We start from the raw sequence: 17,311 nt of genomic DNA on the forward strand, positions 1-17,311 counted from the left end.
TTTCACTATTTTACTCTTTTTTTTTCTTGAAATCTATTATAAAACTCTAGTCTTTCTTCAATTTAGTCTGTTCGGCCCTTACTTCCTACACAACAAGGCAAAGCGGAAGCTGCCAACAAAAGTATGGATAATTAGATGACCGATTGGATGATATTAACAATGTCCGAATCATATATTAACTAATAGATAACGCTTCACAAAGCACAATCCTTCTCTCTTGTAGAGGCCCATACCTTGACACCCCATCAGTTCGTTATCACAGGAGTGCTTCGATCCCAGGTGCTCTTCTCAACAGCATCCACCAGACACGCCGCCACACTAGCCCTCGAGATCCCCCCCAGGCCCGCGAAAACACCGAGCCCTTTCCCGTCGTCTCCAAAGAACTGAACGGGTGCTTTCTTTGCCAGAGTCAGTCTCGCCGCCCTGAACAACACGAATTTCACTCCGCTCTTCTTGAGTGTCTCATCGACCTGATTATGGTCCTCGAACACATCCTTCAAGCTGGTTTTGGAAATTGCGAATCTCATAATCACAGTGATATTCGGGAAAGAAGACCCAACACCAAATGAAGACAATGTCGCAATTTTGGAAACGCCGTGCCTTTCCATAGCAGCGATGAGGTTTTCGTGCGCGTTCGTCATGACTCGGGTCCCCTTCATTTGCGGGGATGCAAGCGTAACGATCACGGCAGTTGGGATATCGCCTTGGACTGCGTTGAAAGCGCTTTCGATGTTCGAAGGCTCCAGCGGTGTGCCCTTCACGATGGTTAGGCCTTCCTGAGCTGGAAGGGTAGCGGGATCCCGAATCAAGGCCGTGATCTTGTGGCCGCGCTGCAATGCTTCATCGATGACGAGACGACCAGTCTGTCCACTGCCACCAATGATAAGGACACGCATATTGAAGATGCTGTTGCGTTGTGGTAGGATGCTGACTTTGTTCCCAACTGTAGGGATGTGGTTTGATTGAGGCCGTGGTTTGATTGAGGCCGTGGTTTGATTGAGGCCGTGGTTTGATTGAGGCCGTGGTATGTAAGGCCGTGGTATGATGCTTTGATTGAGTTTAACTTTGAAATCAGTAGACGATGAACTGGATGCTCTGGAACGACATATAACCAAGGAGCTCCTATCAGGTATATATAGCTATGGTATAAACTCTATCGAGGGTGCGGCTGATTCAACGTAAGGACTACCTTGGTAGCTACAATAACCTTAGAAGTTCTTGGGTATATTACAAAGCCTGCTACCAGAAGTGAATGACGCGTAGGCTGTTGCCTTATCAGATATACATGTTGCGCGCCATCTCTGTTGCCCGAAGTCCGTGTGGTAGATCGGGCTTCGCCAAAAGCTGCGTCCGTAGAATTATAAATCCAGTTGCTTACAAAGAGGGGACATGACGTTCACACGGGCCACCAGCTCGGGGATACCCAAGAAAGTAATTTTGAGTATCCCCGGGTTCCAGCTCGGGGATACTCAAAAAAGTTCCGGGATAACCAAAAGAATTTGATTATGTCATCAAACAATTTTGAGTATCTCCCAGGTCTCGGAGCTAAGGGATACTCAAAATTACTTAGTTGGGTATCCCCGAGCTGGAACCCGCGTTCACACCCTGGCGCCTAATAATCACAGGTGCAGCCAATTCCCCCCATCAACCAGTTCGGGGGAGAATTTTTACCTTCTTCACACAACAATCTCCTAAAGCGCAAATTCATTAGCTCATTCGTCATAAAATTTGATCTTTGGCCCTGTTAGCATAGAGGTAGCGGACTAAAGTGTTTGCATAAAATATGGTCTTGGCAGTCATAAACTAGCTAAGTCAGCAGAATTATATACATAATTCGCGTGTTTGTTTAGTTTGTAACACAATTCATTTCTGAGCCAACTTATTGGTTAATCACTAACTGCAAGTCTACTCCTTAACTACCTTTTGACCCTCATGTTTTCACCACTCATCGGCTAGTCAATGATGTTCCGGACATTCCACTATTATCATAGAAAGCATTGTTGAAAACACTAATTGGCCAACTCTTACGTTACAATTTATCGTTTTATCAAATCTTTTGCTCTATGAACAGTTCTTTACTTGCTATTGCTTGCTATCTTTGATCGGTCACTCTTCCCTTCCCTCTATTGCATGCATTTTGCATATTTTCTCAGTTTGGTTGGTGTAGCTTTGGTGTGACATTAGTTCGAAATTGGTAATACCTCGCTTACTGACGGAAAAGATAACAAATACAGGAATACATGTTGATCATGAAATAACTAGGCATCAAAAGAGACTTGGTTTGTTGAGGCGAAGGTGAATAAACTCGGTTTCTTTTGCTTCTAGAGTCATCTCTTGATTACTTGTTCCAGATCACGTTTCGCGGATGAGATCTGGGATCATCATACCCTTGGACCCCGCTCTAAGAAATTAAGCCTTGAGCTTCCCAACCTTCTGTAAAGATACAACATAGTTACTTTGTAGCTCCAATACTGCAGTCCCTACATAGGTATATCCTGCTGGTCTAGACCCGGAATTTCCTTCATCTCACCGGGTATCGCAATTCGTACCTTAGTGCTGCTACCGTTACTTTTTCCTCGCGAGGGGTTCTGAGGGCTACATGCCCGTATGGCACCATTCCATTTCAACTCCGAACAACACCGTGGTTGATATAGTATTTTGATTGTAGATCATCTACTTGATTGTCCGACATTTCGCCGCCGGTGTTAGATCTATAGAGATAAATAGGGCTTACATAGGATCGAAACCCCTCAATCTCGCATCACAGCATAGCTTGGGATTTTGATGCTATGTATCTTTGGAATCACCTTGTACTAGCAGTGCTTCCATCAATTCTGTCAACAACTCTAGGGCAGAATGTTTTGGATTTGAGCGGTGATGGGTGGACTGTTAGCAGCAAGGCGCTGAATGTTAGCGTCCCTGGCCTTGTCCCCTCGCAGGCGCATTTGGATCTTCTGGCTGCAAATGTTATTGGTGAGTCCCCTTTGATTGAAAACATTGACCGATCTAACAAAACAAAATAGATGAACCGTTAGTTGAAGCTCGTTTCTCCTGCAATAGCTCAATACTAATTCGAATCGCGTCGAAGCTACTATGGTTTGAATGACTTCGACTTGCGTTGGATCGTAGACAGCAATTGGACTTACACAAGTAAACCAATCAAGGGCTTGTCTGTGCCCTTCAACGTGTCAATTGGGATTCTTACTGATTCTTCACAGGTCGAGCAATTCCAAGTCCTCCTGGCTCGTGTTTAATGGGCTTGACACCTTTACAACAATCGAGTTCTGCGGTCATTTGATAGGAACCACAGATAATCAGTTCCGGCAGTATAATTTTGATATTTCCAATGCCCTGAAACATTGCAATAGTTCCCCGATCGTCTCTCTCGATTTTGGAAGTGCCACTAAGATCCAAAATGCAATTGCCGCTGATCCAAACGCCCCCGGTAAGTATTCAACCATGAGATAAGACAATATGTCTGATGTCTGATAATATCTGCAGAATGGCCTACTGGTGTTCAGGAAACCTATGAATTCCCTAACCGCTGGTTTATTCGCAAAGAGCAGTCCGACTTTGGCTGGGATTGGGGCCCAGCGTTCTCACCTGCTGGTCCATGGCAGAATATCTACCTGGTGCAGTCTGAGAAAGAGGAAGATTTATATGTTCTAAACACAGGATTTGACATCTATCGAAAGGGCCAGATTAACCACCTTACTCCCGATCAGAGTCAGCCCTGGGTTGTGAATGCAAGTATTGACTACCTCGGCTCCCCGCCTACCCATCCATCAATGTCTATCGAGATCAAGGACATCGAGTCGGGCAAAGTACTGAAGTCCGGATCACTCGATAACGTTGTGGTATCTGGACAAACCATCAGTGGTACTACCATAGTTGATGCAGTAAGTATTCAATAACGGGATAAGAGAATATGTCTGACAATGTCTGAAGACAGGACCGAATCTCTGGTGGCCCGCAGGAATGGGCAAGCAAAGCATGTACAACGTTACAGCCACCATTCAGAACAAAGACCAGAGCCTCGCCAGCGTAACCAAACGCACTGGCTTCCGTACTATTTTCCTGAACCGATCCAATATCACCGATGGCCAGTTGGCGCAGGGTATCGCGCCCGGTGCGAATTGGCATTTCGAGGTGAATGGGCATGAGTTTTACGCAAAGGGCTCGAACCTCATTCCACCGGATGCTTTCTGGCCGCGAGTCACCGAGGCCAAGATGAAACGACTCTTTGATGCCGTTGTCGCTGGAAATCAGAATATGCTCCGAGTCTGGGCTTCAGGTGTTTACCTTCCGGACTTCATATACGATCTCGCCGACGAACGCGGAGTGTTACTGTGGAGCGAGTTCCAATTCAGTGATGCTCTGTATCCCACGGACCAAGCGTTCCTTGACAATGTTGCTGTCGAGATTGTCTACAATGCGAGACGGGTCAACCATCATCCATCCTTAGCTTTGTGGGTTGGTGGAAATGAGCTTGAAAACTTGGAGCTACCAACTGCTAAGAAAGCGGATCCTGCATCCTACGCCCACATACTTGGCGATTACGAGCATCTGTTCATCTCTCTGATTCTCCCTTTGGTTTACGAGAACTCCCGATCGATTTCATACATGCCCAGTAGCACCAACAACGGTTTCCTGGAAGTTGATCTGTCTGCCCCAGTCCCTATGATTGAACGTTACGAAAATGGCTCCACAGAAGGCTATTATTATGGTAATACAGACTACTATAGTTATGATATCAATGGGGCATTCAACTCCGACGGTTACCCCGTCGGCCGCTTCGCGAACGAATTCGGCTACCACAGCATGCCGAGTCTGCAAACATGGCAGCAAGCCGTGGACGAGAAAGACCTCCACTTCAACAGCAGCACTATCATGCTCAGAAACCACCACTACCCAGCAAACAGCCCAGACACCCACAACTACAGTAACTCGTCTAAGGGCATGGCCGAAATGACCATAGCGGTAGAGACATACTACCCGATCCCCGACAAGCAAGACCCCACCACCAACTTCAGTTCCTGGTGTCACGCAACCCAGCTGTTCCAAGCAGACATGTACAAGTCAGAAATCCAGTTCTATCGTCGCGGAAGTGGGATGCCAGAGCGCCAGCTCGGATCCCTGTACTGGCAACTCGAAGATATCTGGCAGGCTCCGACATGGGCTGGCATCGAATATGACGGCCGCTGGAAGGTCCTCCACTACGTCGCCCGCGATATCTTCCAGCCCGTTATCGTTTCGCCATTCTGGAACTATACGACGGGCGATTTGTCTATCTATGTGACATCGGACCTCTGGGAGACTGTCGGGGGAACGGTGAATCTTACCTGGACGGACTTGTCTGGCAACCCAATCCACAGGAACGCGGGTACTCCCTTGACAAAACATTTCTCTGTTGGAGCACTCAATACTACCAATATCTACGAAACCAATGTGGCGAAGCTGTCTCTGCCTGATACGAAGGATGCCGTCCTGGTCATTGATCTCACTGCTCAGGGTCATCTCCCGAATGCCGAAAGCAAAACTTTGACTACGTTCACACACCGGAACCAGTTTACGGCTGTCTTCCCCAAGGAGCTGGCACTGAAAAACCCGAAGCTTAAGTTGTCTCATGATGCAAAGAGTGGTGCGTTCACCGTCGAGGCTCAGAGTGCTATCTCGCTGTATACATGGCTTGACTATCCTGCTGGTGTGGTGGGATACTTTGAGGATAACTCGTTCTCTTTACTTCCTGGTGAGAGACGGACGCTGAAGTTTATTGTGCAGAAGGATGAGACTGGGGGTAAGTGGGTAGATGATGTTACTGTGCGCAGTCTGTGGGATCAGACTACGAAGAATTGATGAGTGTATACATTGCATGTAGTTTCTTCTATAGCTTTGTTTCGTGGTGCTTCTTTGTATCTAGAAAATTATCTACCTCGCTCCTCGATAGCAACCTCCGGTCTTAACATTACTGATCCGCTAGTTCTTAGGCTATCCATGGATGCTAAAATCGGAAATTGTGGCCAGATTGATAGTCGCGTACGCAGCGGTATAAGTGCCATGCAATAAAATCCCCCTTTCGGATATTAAAGAGGCCTTCATAAGCAAGGTAGCCTACCTAGGTACCTAGGTAGTTCTATCAGAGGATCGTCTCTAGCAGGCAAAGATAATGCTATGTACACCATATAATTTATGTCACCACGTTTTGGGGAAGTTATAGCTTACAAGTATGAAAATAGCTGTAATCTTTATACCTAAGAGTAGAGACCTACAAAATCTCCTAAAATGGCGATATATAGATATAAGAATAGTTCGTTCGCAGCTTAGAAGGCCTCGTGATATCTTTTTTTAGCTTTTTTTTAGCGCTCGAAATCAGTTCTACCTATCTACTCTCTTCAATTCTATGTTGGACTCTGTTTTGCATGTCTTAACATCGATCCACGAATTTTTGGGCTTAATATTCTTATGCGGAAATCAGAGAAATGTGCGTAGATTGACACTGCTTTTGAATATGGTTGACTACCCTTACTCCTACGACACTGACTAGTTCTTCATATCAATATTTGCATTTCGTATAAAATGCGTGCATTATATCTGTCTATACGACTTATACTACCAACCCCGTATCCCCATTTATTTACCATTGTAAATAGCCGTGGCATTAGTGAGGAACGTATCAAACGCCCCGTCACCGGTAATTGGGACAATCGACTTGGGAAGGTCCTTGCCATCAGTATTACGGTCATCAACAGTCTTAGCCTTCGTCTTCTCAACCCACTCCTTAGCAGAGTTGAACTCAGCATCTGCCGTGCTCTGATCCTTTTTATCGAGCGCCTCGAGCATGGAAATCAAGCACTGACAGGCGTTCGCCCATTGCTTAGCAACTGTCGCCCAGGGCGCCACGTCCGTAGCAAAGGCCTTGGTAGCCATTTTGGGGAGAACATCGGGGATGGTGATAATGAGTGCGAGGCGATCTTTCAACGCCTGAGTTCCGTCGTTGGTGCCAGCTTTGCGAGCCGCCCAGAAAGCCGCAATGTCCTTGGTAAGACTGGGAGCATTGACCTCGGGACTTTGGTACGGCCAGTTCTGGTTAAGGTCGGCGAATGCAATGAGTGCATTGTGGACGGTTTTGTCACTACCAGACAGCTCCCATAGGCTTGCATCCATAGACTTAGTGGCGTCGTACGACGGCCCGTTCCACGTATAATCGCCGTAGTTCGCGAGCGTGGCCATAGAGGCATATGGCTGGTTCATCGGGTTTGAGGTGAAGCCAAGAAGATGCTTGTATAGCTCGGCAGCACGCTTGGTGAGCGGGTTGAGGAATAAGCGATCACGGTTGCCGTCGTTGACTGGGAAGTTGTCCCATAGGAACAAGTTTTCGGTGACGTAGCTCGCGTCGGCTGTCTCAACGCTGTCAACTGTGATATCGTCGCTGAAAACTCCTTCTCCGGTCCACTGAACGCGAATCTTCTTGTTTAGCTTGGTGCCAAATTCTGTTTTGTACGGGGATGCTGCGCTGCCGGCGTAGTTGGTCGGGACGGTCTCGAGGTTTTCAAGGTCGTTCGGCTCGATGTATTCAGTCTGAACACGGTTTAGGTAGAAGGCCTGGGCATCGGCAATCCATTCGTCGTTCTCTGTTTCGGGCCACTTCTTCTTGTCGGCATCGCAATGGAACTCGAGCGCGATATCATCAAGAGCAATGTAGAAGCTGCTGACACCAAAGTCGCGTAGCTGGTTAAACTTGGCGACAGTAGCGTCGAAGTCGTCATCGGACGAGTAGCATACATCTAAGCCAGGCGAAAGAGCATAGGTGAAGTCGACATGGTTGGTATTTGCAGTCTCAACAAGCTCCTTGAGCTGGGTAAGCTCGTCGCCACTATAAAGTGTGCGCCATTTGGCGCGGAGAAGTGGATCATCCTTGGGTGTGTACACATAGGTGTTCATCTTGTGCTTTCCATAGAAAGCAAACTGGTCAAGACGTGCCTGATGAGACCAGGGGACACCGTAGAAACCCTCGATCGAGCCACGGATAGACATGAGCGGCCAATCACGCACCTTGACACCGGGGATATTGTCACCGTCGAGAAGTTGACGAAGAGTCTGTGCCGCATAGAATGTGCCACGCTCGTCCACACCATTGAGTACAATGCTTGGCTTTTGCTCATAATGGCCACATGCAAAAACATAGCCGTCGGCGTCGAGGCCATTCGCAGAGTTTCCACCAAGAGCCTTGGCAGCAGCGACAGCAACTCCAGCTTCTGCCTCCGTGCCAACGAAAATCTGCGTGCCTTTACCGCTAGGCTTGGAGGCGAGAACAACATTACCACCGGCAGCAGCCACGACTTCCTTGACCGTGGAGATCGTGGCGGAGTCCTTGAAATTGTCGGTCACGAGGGTTACATCACCCTTCAGCGATACCTTTCCGCCGGTTAATGTCATCTGTTGAGGAGTGGGCCATACCGCGGGGCCTCCGGTGTCACGACCAGCGAGGTCATTATCAATGGGTACAGCGCTGACTGACCCAAGCGTGGCAAGGGTGACAACAAAAGCCCGAAGGCAGGTGATGCGGTGTAGATTGAACATTGTGTGAAGAAATAACATGTTTAATGGCATGGTTTATATATTGAGGAAGGTGGGGTTTACAGCCCCCAAAGGTGTTTATTGATAACCTTCCAAGATTGGAAGTGACGGGGTACCACGATCGGTTACATCATGGCCAGGAGAGTGCAGTATAGCCCCTAGAAGGGGGTACTATCGGGGTTTGATTTTAGTTGATTAATTTCTTAGGTCGTATCCCACTATGTATCCTAAACAACAGTTTAGAATAGGATATTCCGAGTATCCTAGAAAATAAGATTTACAGGGGATAGTCCTCTCAGGTGGTAATGTTCACAGATGGTAGTGTTCTCAGGTAGTAGTGCTTTGCGATAACAGAGGATCAGAAAGTGCAGGAACCTGCACAGCGATGATCAATCTGAACTGCTAGGGGTCATTTTGGCAAGCTGGCATTGTCTCGGCAATTCACCACCTCCCCCGCTCGCAACTTGGCGCGTCTATCGTAATATATAATATATTATAGCGAGGTAAGGTGGAGGCAGTTGTAGAGAATTCTCGGGTGTCGCTGATCGTTGATTGGGTGAACATTGACTTAGCCTGTGGACGAGTACGACCTTGCAGATCGTCAGTTACCAATGCTCTCCTCAAGCCACATTTACGGGATAATTTAGATATCTCGGCGAAATACGCTTAAGCCCTTGAAGCCCCCAAAGCTTCTCTGGACTGTAACGTTACACCACTTAGATTGCGGGGTAAATGAGGAGATAAAGATTTGAAGAATTGAAATAAAATCGTCGGATATCAGGTGCAACAATAATGATCTTGCCATATACTTCAAGCGAGCAAGGGTGGCACGTGGCTTATCTTAATACCACTGTCTATATAGCAAGTATGAACCTCAAAATCCGAATGAACTACCGAATATTAGCCGCACTTGTACACAAAGATTCAGATCTATTAACAACACAGATAGTCGCTCATGCTGCCTCTGCTCTTGACATAGTACTTCAATGATATGACCTATTTAGCCCGAGATAATAGGGACGGTATATTCAAATAGTTATTTCTGTTCCTATTGTCGTAGCTAGAAGGTGAAAATAACCACCCGCGGAGCAATAGTCGTATAGCCGTCAGAAAGGTATTCTTTTTCAATTAAAGTATGATGTATGATATTGTAAGAAGAGACCTTGAACCTTCCGTTCTTACATTCCTATATCCTGGAGCGAACGATCATTGAAGCCTATATTTTCCTCGGCAAGCCATTTTATTGCGATATACCCTTGGCCCGATTGGCAGTACCCGAATTATAACTAAGTACAGCGTTCCAACTCGGCAACTGTCAGTTTTAAAACCCGGTCATTATGTGAGACCCCATGATTCCCAATTGAAGAATGTGTTTGTTGTCCTACTGTTTGTTCAATAGGAGGATTTCGTGGTTGAGGTTATATACAAATGCATGTACATACAACTCAGTTGTTGTTAATCAGAGCCACTTCCTCTTCTTGCTATAAGCCAGATTTCTTCTATCAACATAATATAGAGCTATCCAACTGCATATCGAGACCAAATTTCTCTGAAAAAGTGTTTAGAATAACGCCCCACAAGGCTACCCCAAGACCCGAGGAACAGCTTCGCCCGCAGTCTAGATCCTAATAGGCATATGATATATGGAGAGAAAACTATCCCCACACCACTATGGAGTATGTAAGAGCAATGGATTAGCCCGTTTCATCCACAGACGGTCATATAGGCCCGGTGAAAGCTCGGGCCGAACAACTGCCGATACAGCTCTCTTTTTCAGCACGTGCCAACGGCACTGCCAAAATGGCTGAATGGATATTTACTGTCTCAAACTTAACGTGTATGCATAGAGCTTAATGAAAACTTGGGGTATGCTAGTGGTCCTAGTGTAGTGGATCGCCTGCTTAGTGTTTTTATACTTTGAACGCACTATGATGTGCATTAGTATTAAATTTGCCGGTTGACCTCGGGCGTCCATTTCTATTTCGAGATTCTGAGATATTCACTGACACGTGGAGAAAATAACCAGGAATAAATAACATTACATTCGTCAGTCCACATATATGTATGTTATCATTGTAACGCTGCGTCAGAAGAGGGAAAAAAGCCTAAATAGTATATAAATGCACCCCAAAACCGTAATGCAAAGGGCTTGATAGAAAAAAAGTACGTAACCCGTATTTACCACTTGTTATCAAAAGCCTTGCCATCAACGTAATTAATCATATCCTTCACTGGGGGGAGATGATCACGACCAGCGCCAAACGACATGCCCTGACGCAAGACGTTGCGGTAGTTCTTGCCGGGAGACACCTTACCGAGGACATATTCTTGGCGAGTCTCAACACGAGTGGGGACAGGGATAGAGCGACCGACCACAGCCTCCATGCCCTGCCAAGCAAACGTAATAGCCTCCTTAGCGCCGCCCGGGATACCAGCCTCATCGAGCATCATAATCCGAGTGTTGGGGTAATTTTCCTGGATAAAGGCAGCGATGTTGGGGTTGTAGGCACCACCGCCGCACATGAATATCTCGGCGATTTCGAGGTCCTTGGGAGCGTAGCGTCGGTAATGGTCCACGATGGCCTGGGCGGTAACACGGGTAATGGTGGCGACGACGTCGTCAGGCTTAAGGCCCTTGGCCTCGGCTTTGACGATAAATTCGTGGGCGATGGTGTCACGGAAAACTTCACGGCCCGTTGTCTTGGGCGGTTCCAGCGCGAAGTAGGGATGTGTCAGGAAATCGTCCACGAGTTCCTGGTCGACGGTACCGCGGGCGCCCATCTCGCCATCCTGGTCGTACTCGCGCTTGCCGTTCGTGTAGTGGCGTACAACGGCATCGATGAACACGTTTCCTGGACCAGTGTCGAAATCGTAGCAGGCGTCAACTCCGCCGTGGCTATCCGGGAGGACAAAGCAGACATTTGCGATACCGCCGATGTTCTGGCATGCACGCAGCTTGGTTGGGTGGTGCAGCACTAGCGCGTCGAAAAAGGCAATGAGGGGTGCTCCCTGGCGTCCAGCTGCCTGATCACTTACCCGGAAGTCGGTGACTGATGTAATGCCCGTGCGCGAGGCTAGGAATGTGCCCTCGGCCATAGTCAAAGCGCTGCGGGTCTCGCCGGCCTCTGGCATGGAAAGTAGCCAGATGGTTTGGCCGTGGGATCCGAGGACATCGATCGATTTGATGTCCACATCGTAATCCTTACAGAACTGGTGCACGGCTGAGGCGAAGGTCTCGCCCAGGATCACATTCACTTCAGACAACTCCGAGGGGGAGGTCTTATTATGGAGAATCATGTTCATCACCCTCTTTTTGATGACCGGCTCAAGTGGAATTTCTCCATACTGCAGTCATTGGTCAGTATGTCGTACCCCGTGGAGCATTCCCGTCGGTACTTGCCTTAAGTAGTTCGAAGTGCATAGGTGATTCGGGGGTCTCCTGGCGAAATCGACAAAGAGCGCAGTCGATGCCATCCTATAACTGATGAGTTTGGCGTTTCTCAAGTGAACAGACAGCCACTTACCATGGACGTTCCGCTATTCAAACCCAAAACGGTGATGTCTAAACCATGGCCATTGCCATTAATCGAGTTGGATGCCATGTTTGATTCCAAATTTCAAACAACACGCAGAAATATCAGAAACAACTCGGGAAGAAAAAAACGAAACATCTTGAGGATCAAGTCCCGTATTTAACCAGACCGGTCCTCTTAGCTGGTACCCATAATGAACCAACCGATGAATGGTGGAGACCGAAAAATCCGCTCCGGCATTCTCGATTCTGATAGATCTAATATTAGTTGACAACCCTGGAAAGGTAGAAGGGATGATCGGCAAAACGCCTATTAGGGAATTACAAAATGATAAATGGCTACGCGCTTGAAAATATCGAGGGCTTGGCCCCGCAGGGACAGCTCCATCGTGCCCCCAGTCTTACCAATCTTGGCCTTCAGAATCTTCAACAAATGCCGGGGGCGGGTCCCAGGACAAGGATTACTTGAGATAGCTTCTTTTTCGCCTTATCGGGATCTGGGGAAGGGTTTTATCATTTTGATCATCTATCATGGGCTACACGACACTATGGAAGCGACTTTCGCCGCGTCAGCTGAATGTCGCCATTCAAATCTTCTCGCTGATCTCCATCTTTTTCGAGGGATACGACCAGGGTGTGATGGGTGGCGTCAACAGCGCACCGAGATATGTGACAGAAGTTGGAATCGGTAAACCAGATGGGACAGTGACCGACACCACTCACCAGGGTGGAATTGTCAGCATATATTACCTGGGTGCGATCTTTGGTTGTTTCGCTGGCGGATGGCTCGCAGATCGAGTTGGTCGGATCAACGGCCTACTCGCTGGATCATTATTTGCGCTAATTGGTGGCGCGCTGCAGGCGGGCGCGCAGGATTCAAATTTTATGCTGTGTGCTAGGGTGGTTACAGGGATCGGGACCGGGGGTAAGAATCCTTCCTGGTTGTGCCTCAGCTTGACGCTTACAAGGAGCTACGATTCTAATTTTTTTTTTTTTTTTCTTCTCGCAGCTTTGACTGGCATCACCCCGGTATTAGTGTCGGAGACCTCTTCCGCAAACCATCGTGGTGGCTTTTTGGGTTATGTCTTCATTGCAAATTGTGAGTCGTCAATTCACGATATCCACTGTGGGGGCCCTTTCTAACATGGATTATTTTCAAGATCTAGGAATCTCCGTCGCATATTGGATCTCCTTCGGCCTCGCTTTCGTCGATAACGGTTACTCGGACGTACGATGGCGCTTCCTACTCGCCTTCCAATGTTTCCCGGCACTCCTCCTAGTTGCCTTTATCAAAATGTTACCGGATAGCCCCCGCTATCTGGCCTCGGTGGGGCGGAATGATGAAGCGCGAGACCTTTTGAATCGTATTCGCAAAGACCGGGCCTCCCAGGAAGATATCGACCGAGAATACCTTGAGATTATTGTCACGGCGGAGGGAAGCAAGCGCAGCTCCCCGATTGAGTTTGTGAAGATATTATTTGGAAAGGGTGGAAAGCCGGGGCTGAATCTGGGCCGACGAGCTTGGTTGTGTGTTTGGCTTCAGATTATGGCGTCCTGGACGGGTATTACGGTGAGTTACGGCGTTTGCAACCAGTCTCTTGAAAAAAAATTATCAGGGTGCTAATAATGATTATAGGCTGTCACTGCCTATTCTCCGACATTGCTTGCTCAGGCAGGTTATAGTGATATAAAGCAAAACGGTCTTGCTGGAGGAATCAACACAATTGGAATTATAGGTACCATTATCAGTGCTCAAATCATTGACCGATTGGGCCGACGGGTGTGTTTGATGGGCGGAGCGGCTGTTTTGTTTGCAGTTAACCTTATTGTGGGTTTTTCTTCTACAGATCGAGGTGCTTTACCGAGACACGTTCTTCTAACAATTTATAGGCTGGAGCTGTTTATGAAGGCTCGCTGCATAACCCTGAAAAGGCATCTCAATATGCGCCTGGTGCCGTGACTATGCTCTTTTTATTTAATCTGGGGTAAGTCCACATGGAATTGCGAATCTTTTTACATACTAAAGTGATGTCTAGTTATGCTGCCACTTGGGGTACGGTTGCTTTCTTAATACCTACTGAGATCTTCCCCAGTGATCTAAGAGCCCAAGGAAATGGATTCGGGATCACAGGGTGGGCTATTGGAGTAGGTATGACCACTCTAGTCAACCCTATCATGTTTAATGTTATGACTGTAAGTGGCCTCGACTTTCCTACTTCAATGGAGATACTAATAACCTTTTAGAGCCGTACATACTTTTTGTTTGCTGGCCTCAACCTCATCTGGATCCCGATCGTCTATCTATGTATGTGTTTGATGTTGTATCGATCTACGCCCAGCTCTAGAATCTAACACATTCCTCTTCGCAGTCTACCCCGAAACCCGCAACCGCTCTCTCGAGTCAATTGATGCTCTCTTCTCCACCCCCAGTCCATTCTACTGGAAGATGGAACAAGCATACAAGCTCCACGGCGATGTCCTCGCCGAACACGGAGTCAACAGTGGTGAGGCTCTCAGTGACGGCAAGACCGAGCTGACAACCTCCCCATCTAAAATTGGAACTGTCTAAAGCTTCACCAGCCATTTACGTCATACTATATAGAGCGCTTTAATCGTGTTACACCTACCCCCGAAGCGACACATGTATAAGATCATGTACCAAAAGATGTTACCTGCACCTAATGTATTATAGAAATTGTAATCACACCATTCTTACCATTTTTTTCACTTCTTTCTCACTTGTTACTAGTAGTGGGCCCGGTTATGCAGCATGTAAAGGATATATACCTAACACCTTGGCAAAGATTATAGGCATATTGAATCTTCTCTTTTACATTTACAAAGTATGTGTAAATATTAATTGATCTGCAACGTTGTACATAATAGATTATACTCTATCTTTCAGACCCAATGATCGTCCAAATCTCCACTGCTTTCGATCGTCCCCCCGGCCGGCGGCGTCAACCTTAGAATGACACTCTGCTGAGTCATCTTTTTGTGGCTTGTAACTCTAATGCCGACTTTTATCTTCACTCATTTTCTAGCAAATTCAATTGCGCATCGATGTCGGAGATATTTGCTTGAGTTTGGTCAATTTCTTTTTGTCGTTTTCCCCAATTTTGCACAGCCTTACCCCACGATTTCCCACACGCGACCCGTCTCTCTCACGGAACCCCGTTTTTTGGCCGAAGTTCGGGGCCCAAGTGTCTCCCGCTTCCTTGCTTGAGACCACTTTCCAAGATTGGAATGAACTAATGAATTGAATGTCGCAAAAACCCCGAAAACTCCAACGCGTCTCCAAAGCCTGTAAGATCCCCCGCGTTCATTTTGTATACTCCACTTGCGCTTGGCGGCAATTATTCCCCCGGATTGTACTAGGAAGCTCAACGCTCATGTTGCATTCACAGGCGACTTCTGCAACAGACGCAGCATCAAGTGCGGCAGAAGTGAAGACCCGCTAGGCAGATGTCAGAATTGTGCGGATTTTGACGTCCCGTGCACCTTTGATCGCCCCGCAAAGCGCCGGGGCGTCAAGGCTGGCACCAGGGCTTCGATGCGAGACACTCCGTTGGTGGGAACTCCTGCCCCTGAGAATGTTCTCCCTGTCCCGCCTGCTGCGCAGGCGACAGGAAGGATGTCAAATTCCTCTGCGTCGAGGAGCTCGTATTACACCGAGTCCGCCCACCGCCCGTCATTCACAGGGGATCCATGGTCTACATTTAATGCTGGTGGGGTGGCAACGGAGGGGTATGATGATGACGGCGCGTTGCGAAACTCATGGAATGCGTTCGCCATCGCTAGTGATCGTCAAATCCGAAATCTGGTGCAAGTATACTTCGAGATTGTCTATCCAATGTACGAATTCACCTGATCTTTGCTCCTTCCCCTTTTCTATCGCTGATAAAATTCCAGCTTCCCGCTTTTCCACAAGCAATCTTTCATTGAGAGAGTTCATAACCAAGAGCATCTCCGAAATCCGGGGTTGTTCGCCTCAACAATGGCAGTTTGCGCATTGGTTTCTGGACGCGCGCGAGATGGTGCGCTGTTCACTAATAGATGGCATCGCGATGAACTTGCCGAACCTCCATCTGAGGCATTTTATGCCGCTGCCAAGGACTCTATTCCCCGAGACCTTGCAGCGGCAAGAGGAATTAACTATATGCGTGCATGCGCTATTCTCGCAATTGCCAGTGTTCAAAATGGCCAGATCAAGAATATGCAGAAGTACTCCGGCATGTACCACACTCTCACCAGCATGGAGGGCCTCCATGATGAAAAGCTTTGGCCAAAGAACCTGAGTGCTATCGAAACCGAGGAGCGACGAAGACTAGTATGTATTCCTTCATCTTATAGTTACTCTTCCCACTAACTCTAGGTCTGAAGTTCTGGTCTATCTATACGCTGGATATTTATTCTACTATTGTATGGGGAGGCGTGATTCGATACCGCGAAGCGCATTCTCTGGTACGGTATCCGAGCGAAGTTGACGATGAATTCATCACACCACACGGCTACGGGCTGCCGCCCATATCTCCAGAGTCAGGCGTCAGCCCGGACGATGTCACTGTCGTATCACGGCAACCCGTAGCCTGGCTTCGGGGCTGGAACTTTACGACAGATCTGTATCGAATTTTAGAATACGTCGTCGACGGTAATCGACGTCGTTTCTCGTCCGCCAACGGGACCTCACAGGTATGGTCTCTGTTCACCCCGGCATCCATGTCAGAACCAGCAGTGATGGAGAGGGTACTATCTATGTACGCCGCGCTTCCGTCTCAATTTAAAGAAACCCCACCCACTACAGGCGATATGGCCAAGGATCTGTTCGGGTTCCAGTCTGCCAACATCCAGGCAACACTGCAGCTCCTCCGGATGGTCCTCTTGTCAGCAGAAGAGCTGGGCGTGGACCGCAAATGTGATGTGGCTGGAGAACTCCTCAGTGTTTTCAGCAAAGTTCCCGTGGAGTATTTGAATGCCATCAGCTCTCCTTTGGTAAGCCAATCATCATTATTTCCCTAGCTCTCATTTACTAACCTCTCGCAGCTCCATCATCTCGGCGGAATCGGCTATATCCTCGGCTCTGTAATGGAAGGAAGTTTATCAGAAGCATCCTACCAACGCGTCCGCACGTTACTGTAAGTCCTTTTTTTTTAACATATCCCCCAAACCAACCACCCAACCCACTAACCTCCCCACGGACTT

The 17,311-nt window shown here is 47.8% G+C and overlaps 6 protein-coding genes across 6 annotated transcripts; 3 read left to right on the forward strand and 3 right to left on the reverse strand.

The window, feature by feature from the left end:
• Positions 1-245: 245 nt before the first annotated feature.
• On the reverse strand, positions 246-896 carry N7455_009880 (NAD(P)-dependent oxidoreductase; the record flags this gene model as incomplete). Its single annotated transcript, XM_040961727.2, has 1 exon — positions 246-896. One exon carries the CDS (start codon positions 894-896, stop codon positions 246-248), a length of 651 nt encoding a protein of 216 aa, XP_040807838.2.
• A 1,893-nt stretch (positions 897-2,789) lies between these two features.
• On the forward strand, positions 2,790-5,856 carry N7455_009881 (uncharacterized protein; the record flags this gene model as incomplete). The annotated part of the gene is made up of 6 exons (XM_065606320.1): positions 2,790-2,973; positions 3,024-3,030; positions 3,089-3,169; positions 3,219-3,445; positions 3,502-3,899; positions 3,949-5,856. The coding sequence occupies 6 exons, from the start codon at positions 2,790-2,792 to the stop codon at positions 5,854-5,856; spliced, it is 2,805 nt and encodes a 934-aa protein (XP_065460283.1).
• A 774-nt stretch (positions 5,857-6,630) lies between these two features.
• On the reverse strand, positions 6,631-8,580 carry N7455_009882 (uncharacterized protein; the record flags this gene model as incomplete). The annotated part of the gene is made up of 1 exon (XM_040962246.2): positions 6,631-8,580. The coding sequence occupies one exon, from the start codon at positions 8,578-8,580 to the stop codon at positions 6,631-6,633; it is 1,950 nt and encodes a 649-aa protein (XP_040807318.2).
• Positions 8,581-10,755: 2,175 nt separating this feature from the next.
• N7455_009883 (uncharacterized protein) lies at positions 10,756-12,179 on the reverse strand (the record flags this gene model as incomplete). The annotated part of the gene is made up of 3 exons (XM_065606321.1): positions 10,756-11,922; positions 11,978-12,052; positions 12,102-12,179. The coding sequence occupies 3 exons, from the start codon at positions 12,177-12,179 to the stop codon at positions 10,756-10,758; spliced, it is 1,320 nt and encodes a 439-aa protein (XP_065460284.1).
• A 328-nt stretch (positions 12,180-12,507) lies between these two features.
• N7455_009884 (uncharacterized protein) lies at positions 12,508-14,827 on the forward strand. Its single transcript, XM_040962240.2, has 8 exons — positions 12,508-13,034; positions 13,119-13,208; positions 13,270-13,679; positions 13,746-13,937; positions 14,000-14,094; positions 14,146-14,302; positions 14,354-14,414; positions 14,479-14,827. The coding sequence occupies exons 1-8, from the start codon at positions 12,641-12,643 to the stop codon at positions 14,676-14,678; spliced, it is 1,599 nt and encodes a 532-aa protein (XP_040807305.1). The 5' UTR covers positions 12,508-12,640; the 3' UTR covers positions 14,679-14,827.
• Positions 14,828-15,372: 545 nt separating this feature from the next.
• On the forward strand, positions 15,373-17,248 carry N7455_009885 (uncharacterized protein; the record flags this gene model as incomplete). Its single annotated transcript, XM_040962252.2, has 5 exons — positions 15,373-15,415; positions 15,517-15,964; positions 16,022-16,439; positions 16,493-17,101; positions 17,153-17,248. 5 exons carry the CDS (start codon positions 15,373-15,375, stop codon positions 17,246-17,248), a joined length of 1,614 nt encoding a protein of 537 aa, XP_040807314.2.
• Between the last annotated feature and the right edge of the window lie 63 nt (positions 17,249-17,311).

This window comes from Penicillium solitum, assembly GCF_028829755.1.
Source record: "Penicillium solitum strain IBT 25940 chromosome Unknown utg000008l_segment0_segment0, whole genome shotgun sequence".
Taxonomy (NCBI): domain Eukaryota; kingdom Fungi; phylum Ascomycota; class Eurotiomycetes; order Eurotiales; family Aspergillaceae; genus Penicillium; species Penicillium solitum.

What these genes read in the sequence shown, in the direction of transcription:
- N7455_009884 (XM_040962240.2), top strand. Translation starts at nt 12,641, where the DNA reads ATGGGCTACACGACACTATGGAAGCGACTTTCGCCGCGTCAGCTGAAT. An exon ending in TACAGGGATCGGGACCGGGG is followed by an intron (nt 13,035 to 13,118) that starts GTAAGAATCCTT and finishes TTCTTCTCGCAG; the next exon opens with CTTTGACTGGCATCACCCCG. An exon ending in TTATGTCTTCATTGCAAATT is followed by an intron (nt 13,209 to 13,269) that starts GTGAGTCGTCAA and finishes ATTATTTTCAAG; the next exon opens with ATCTAGGAATCTCCGTCGCA.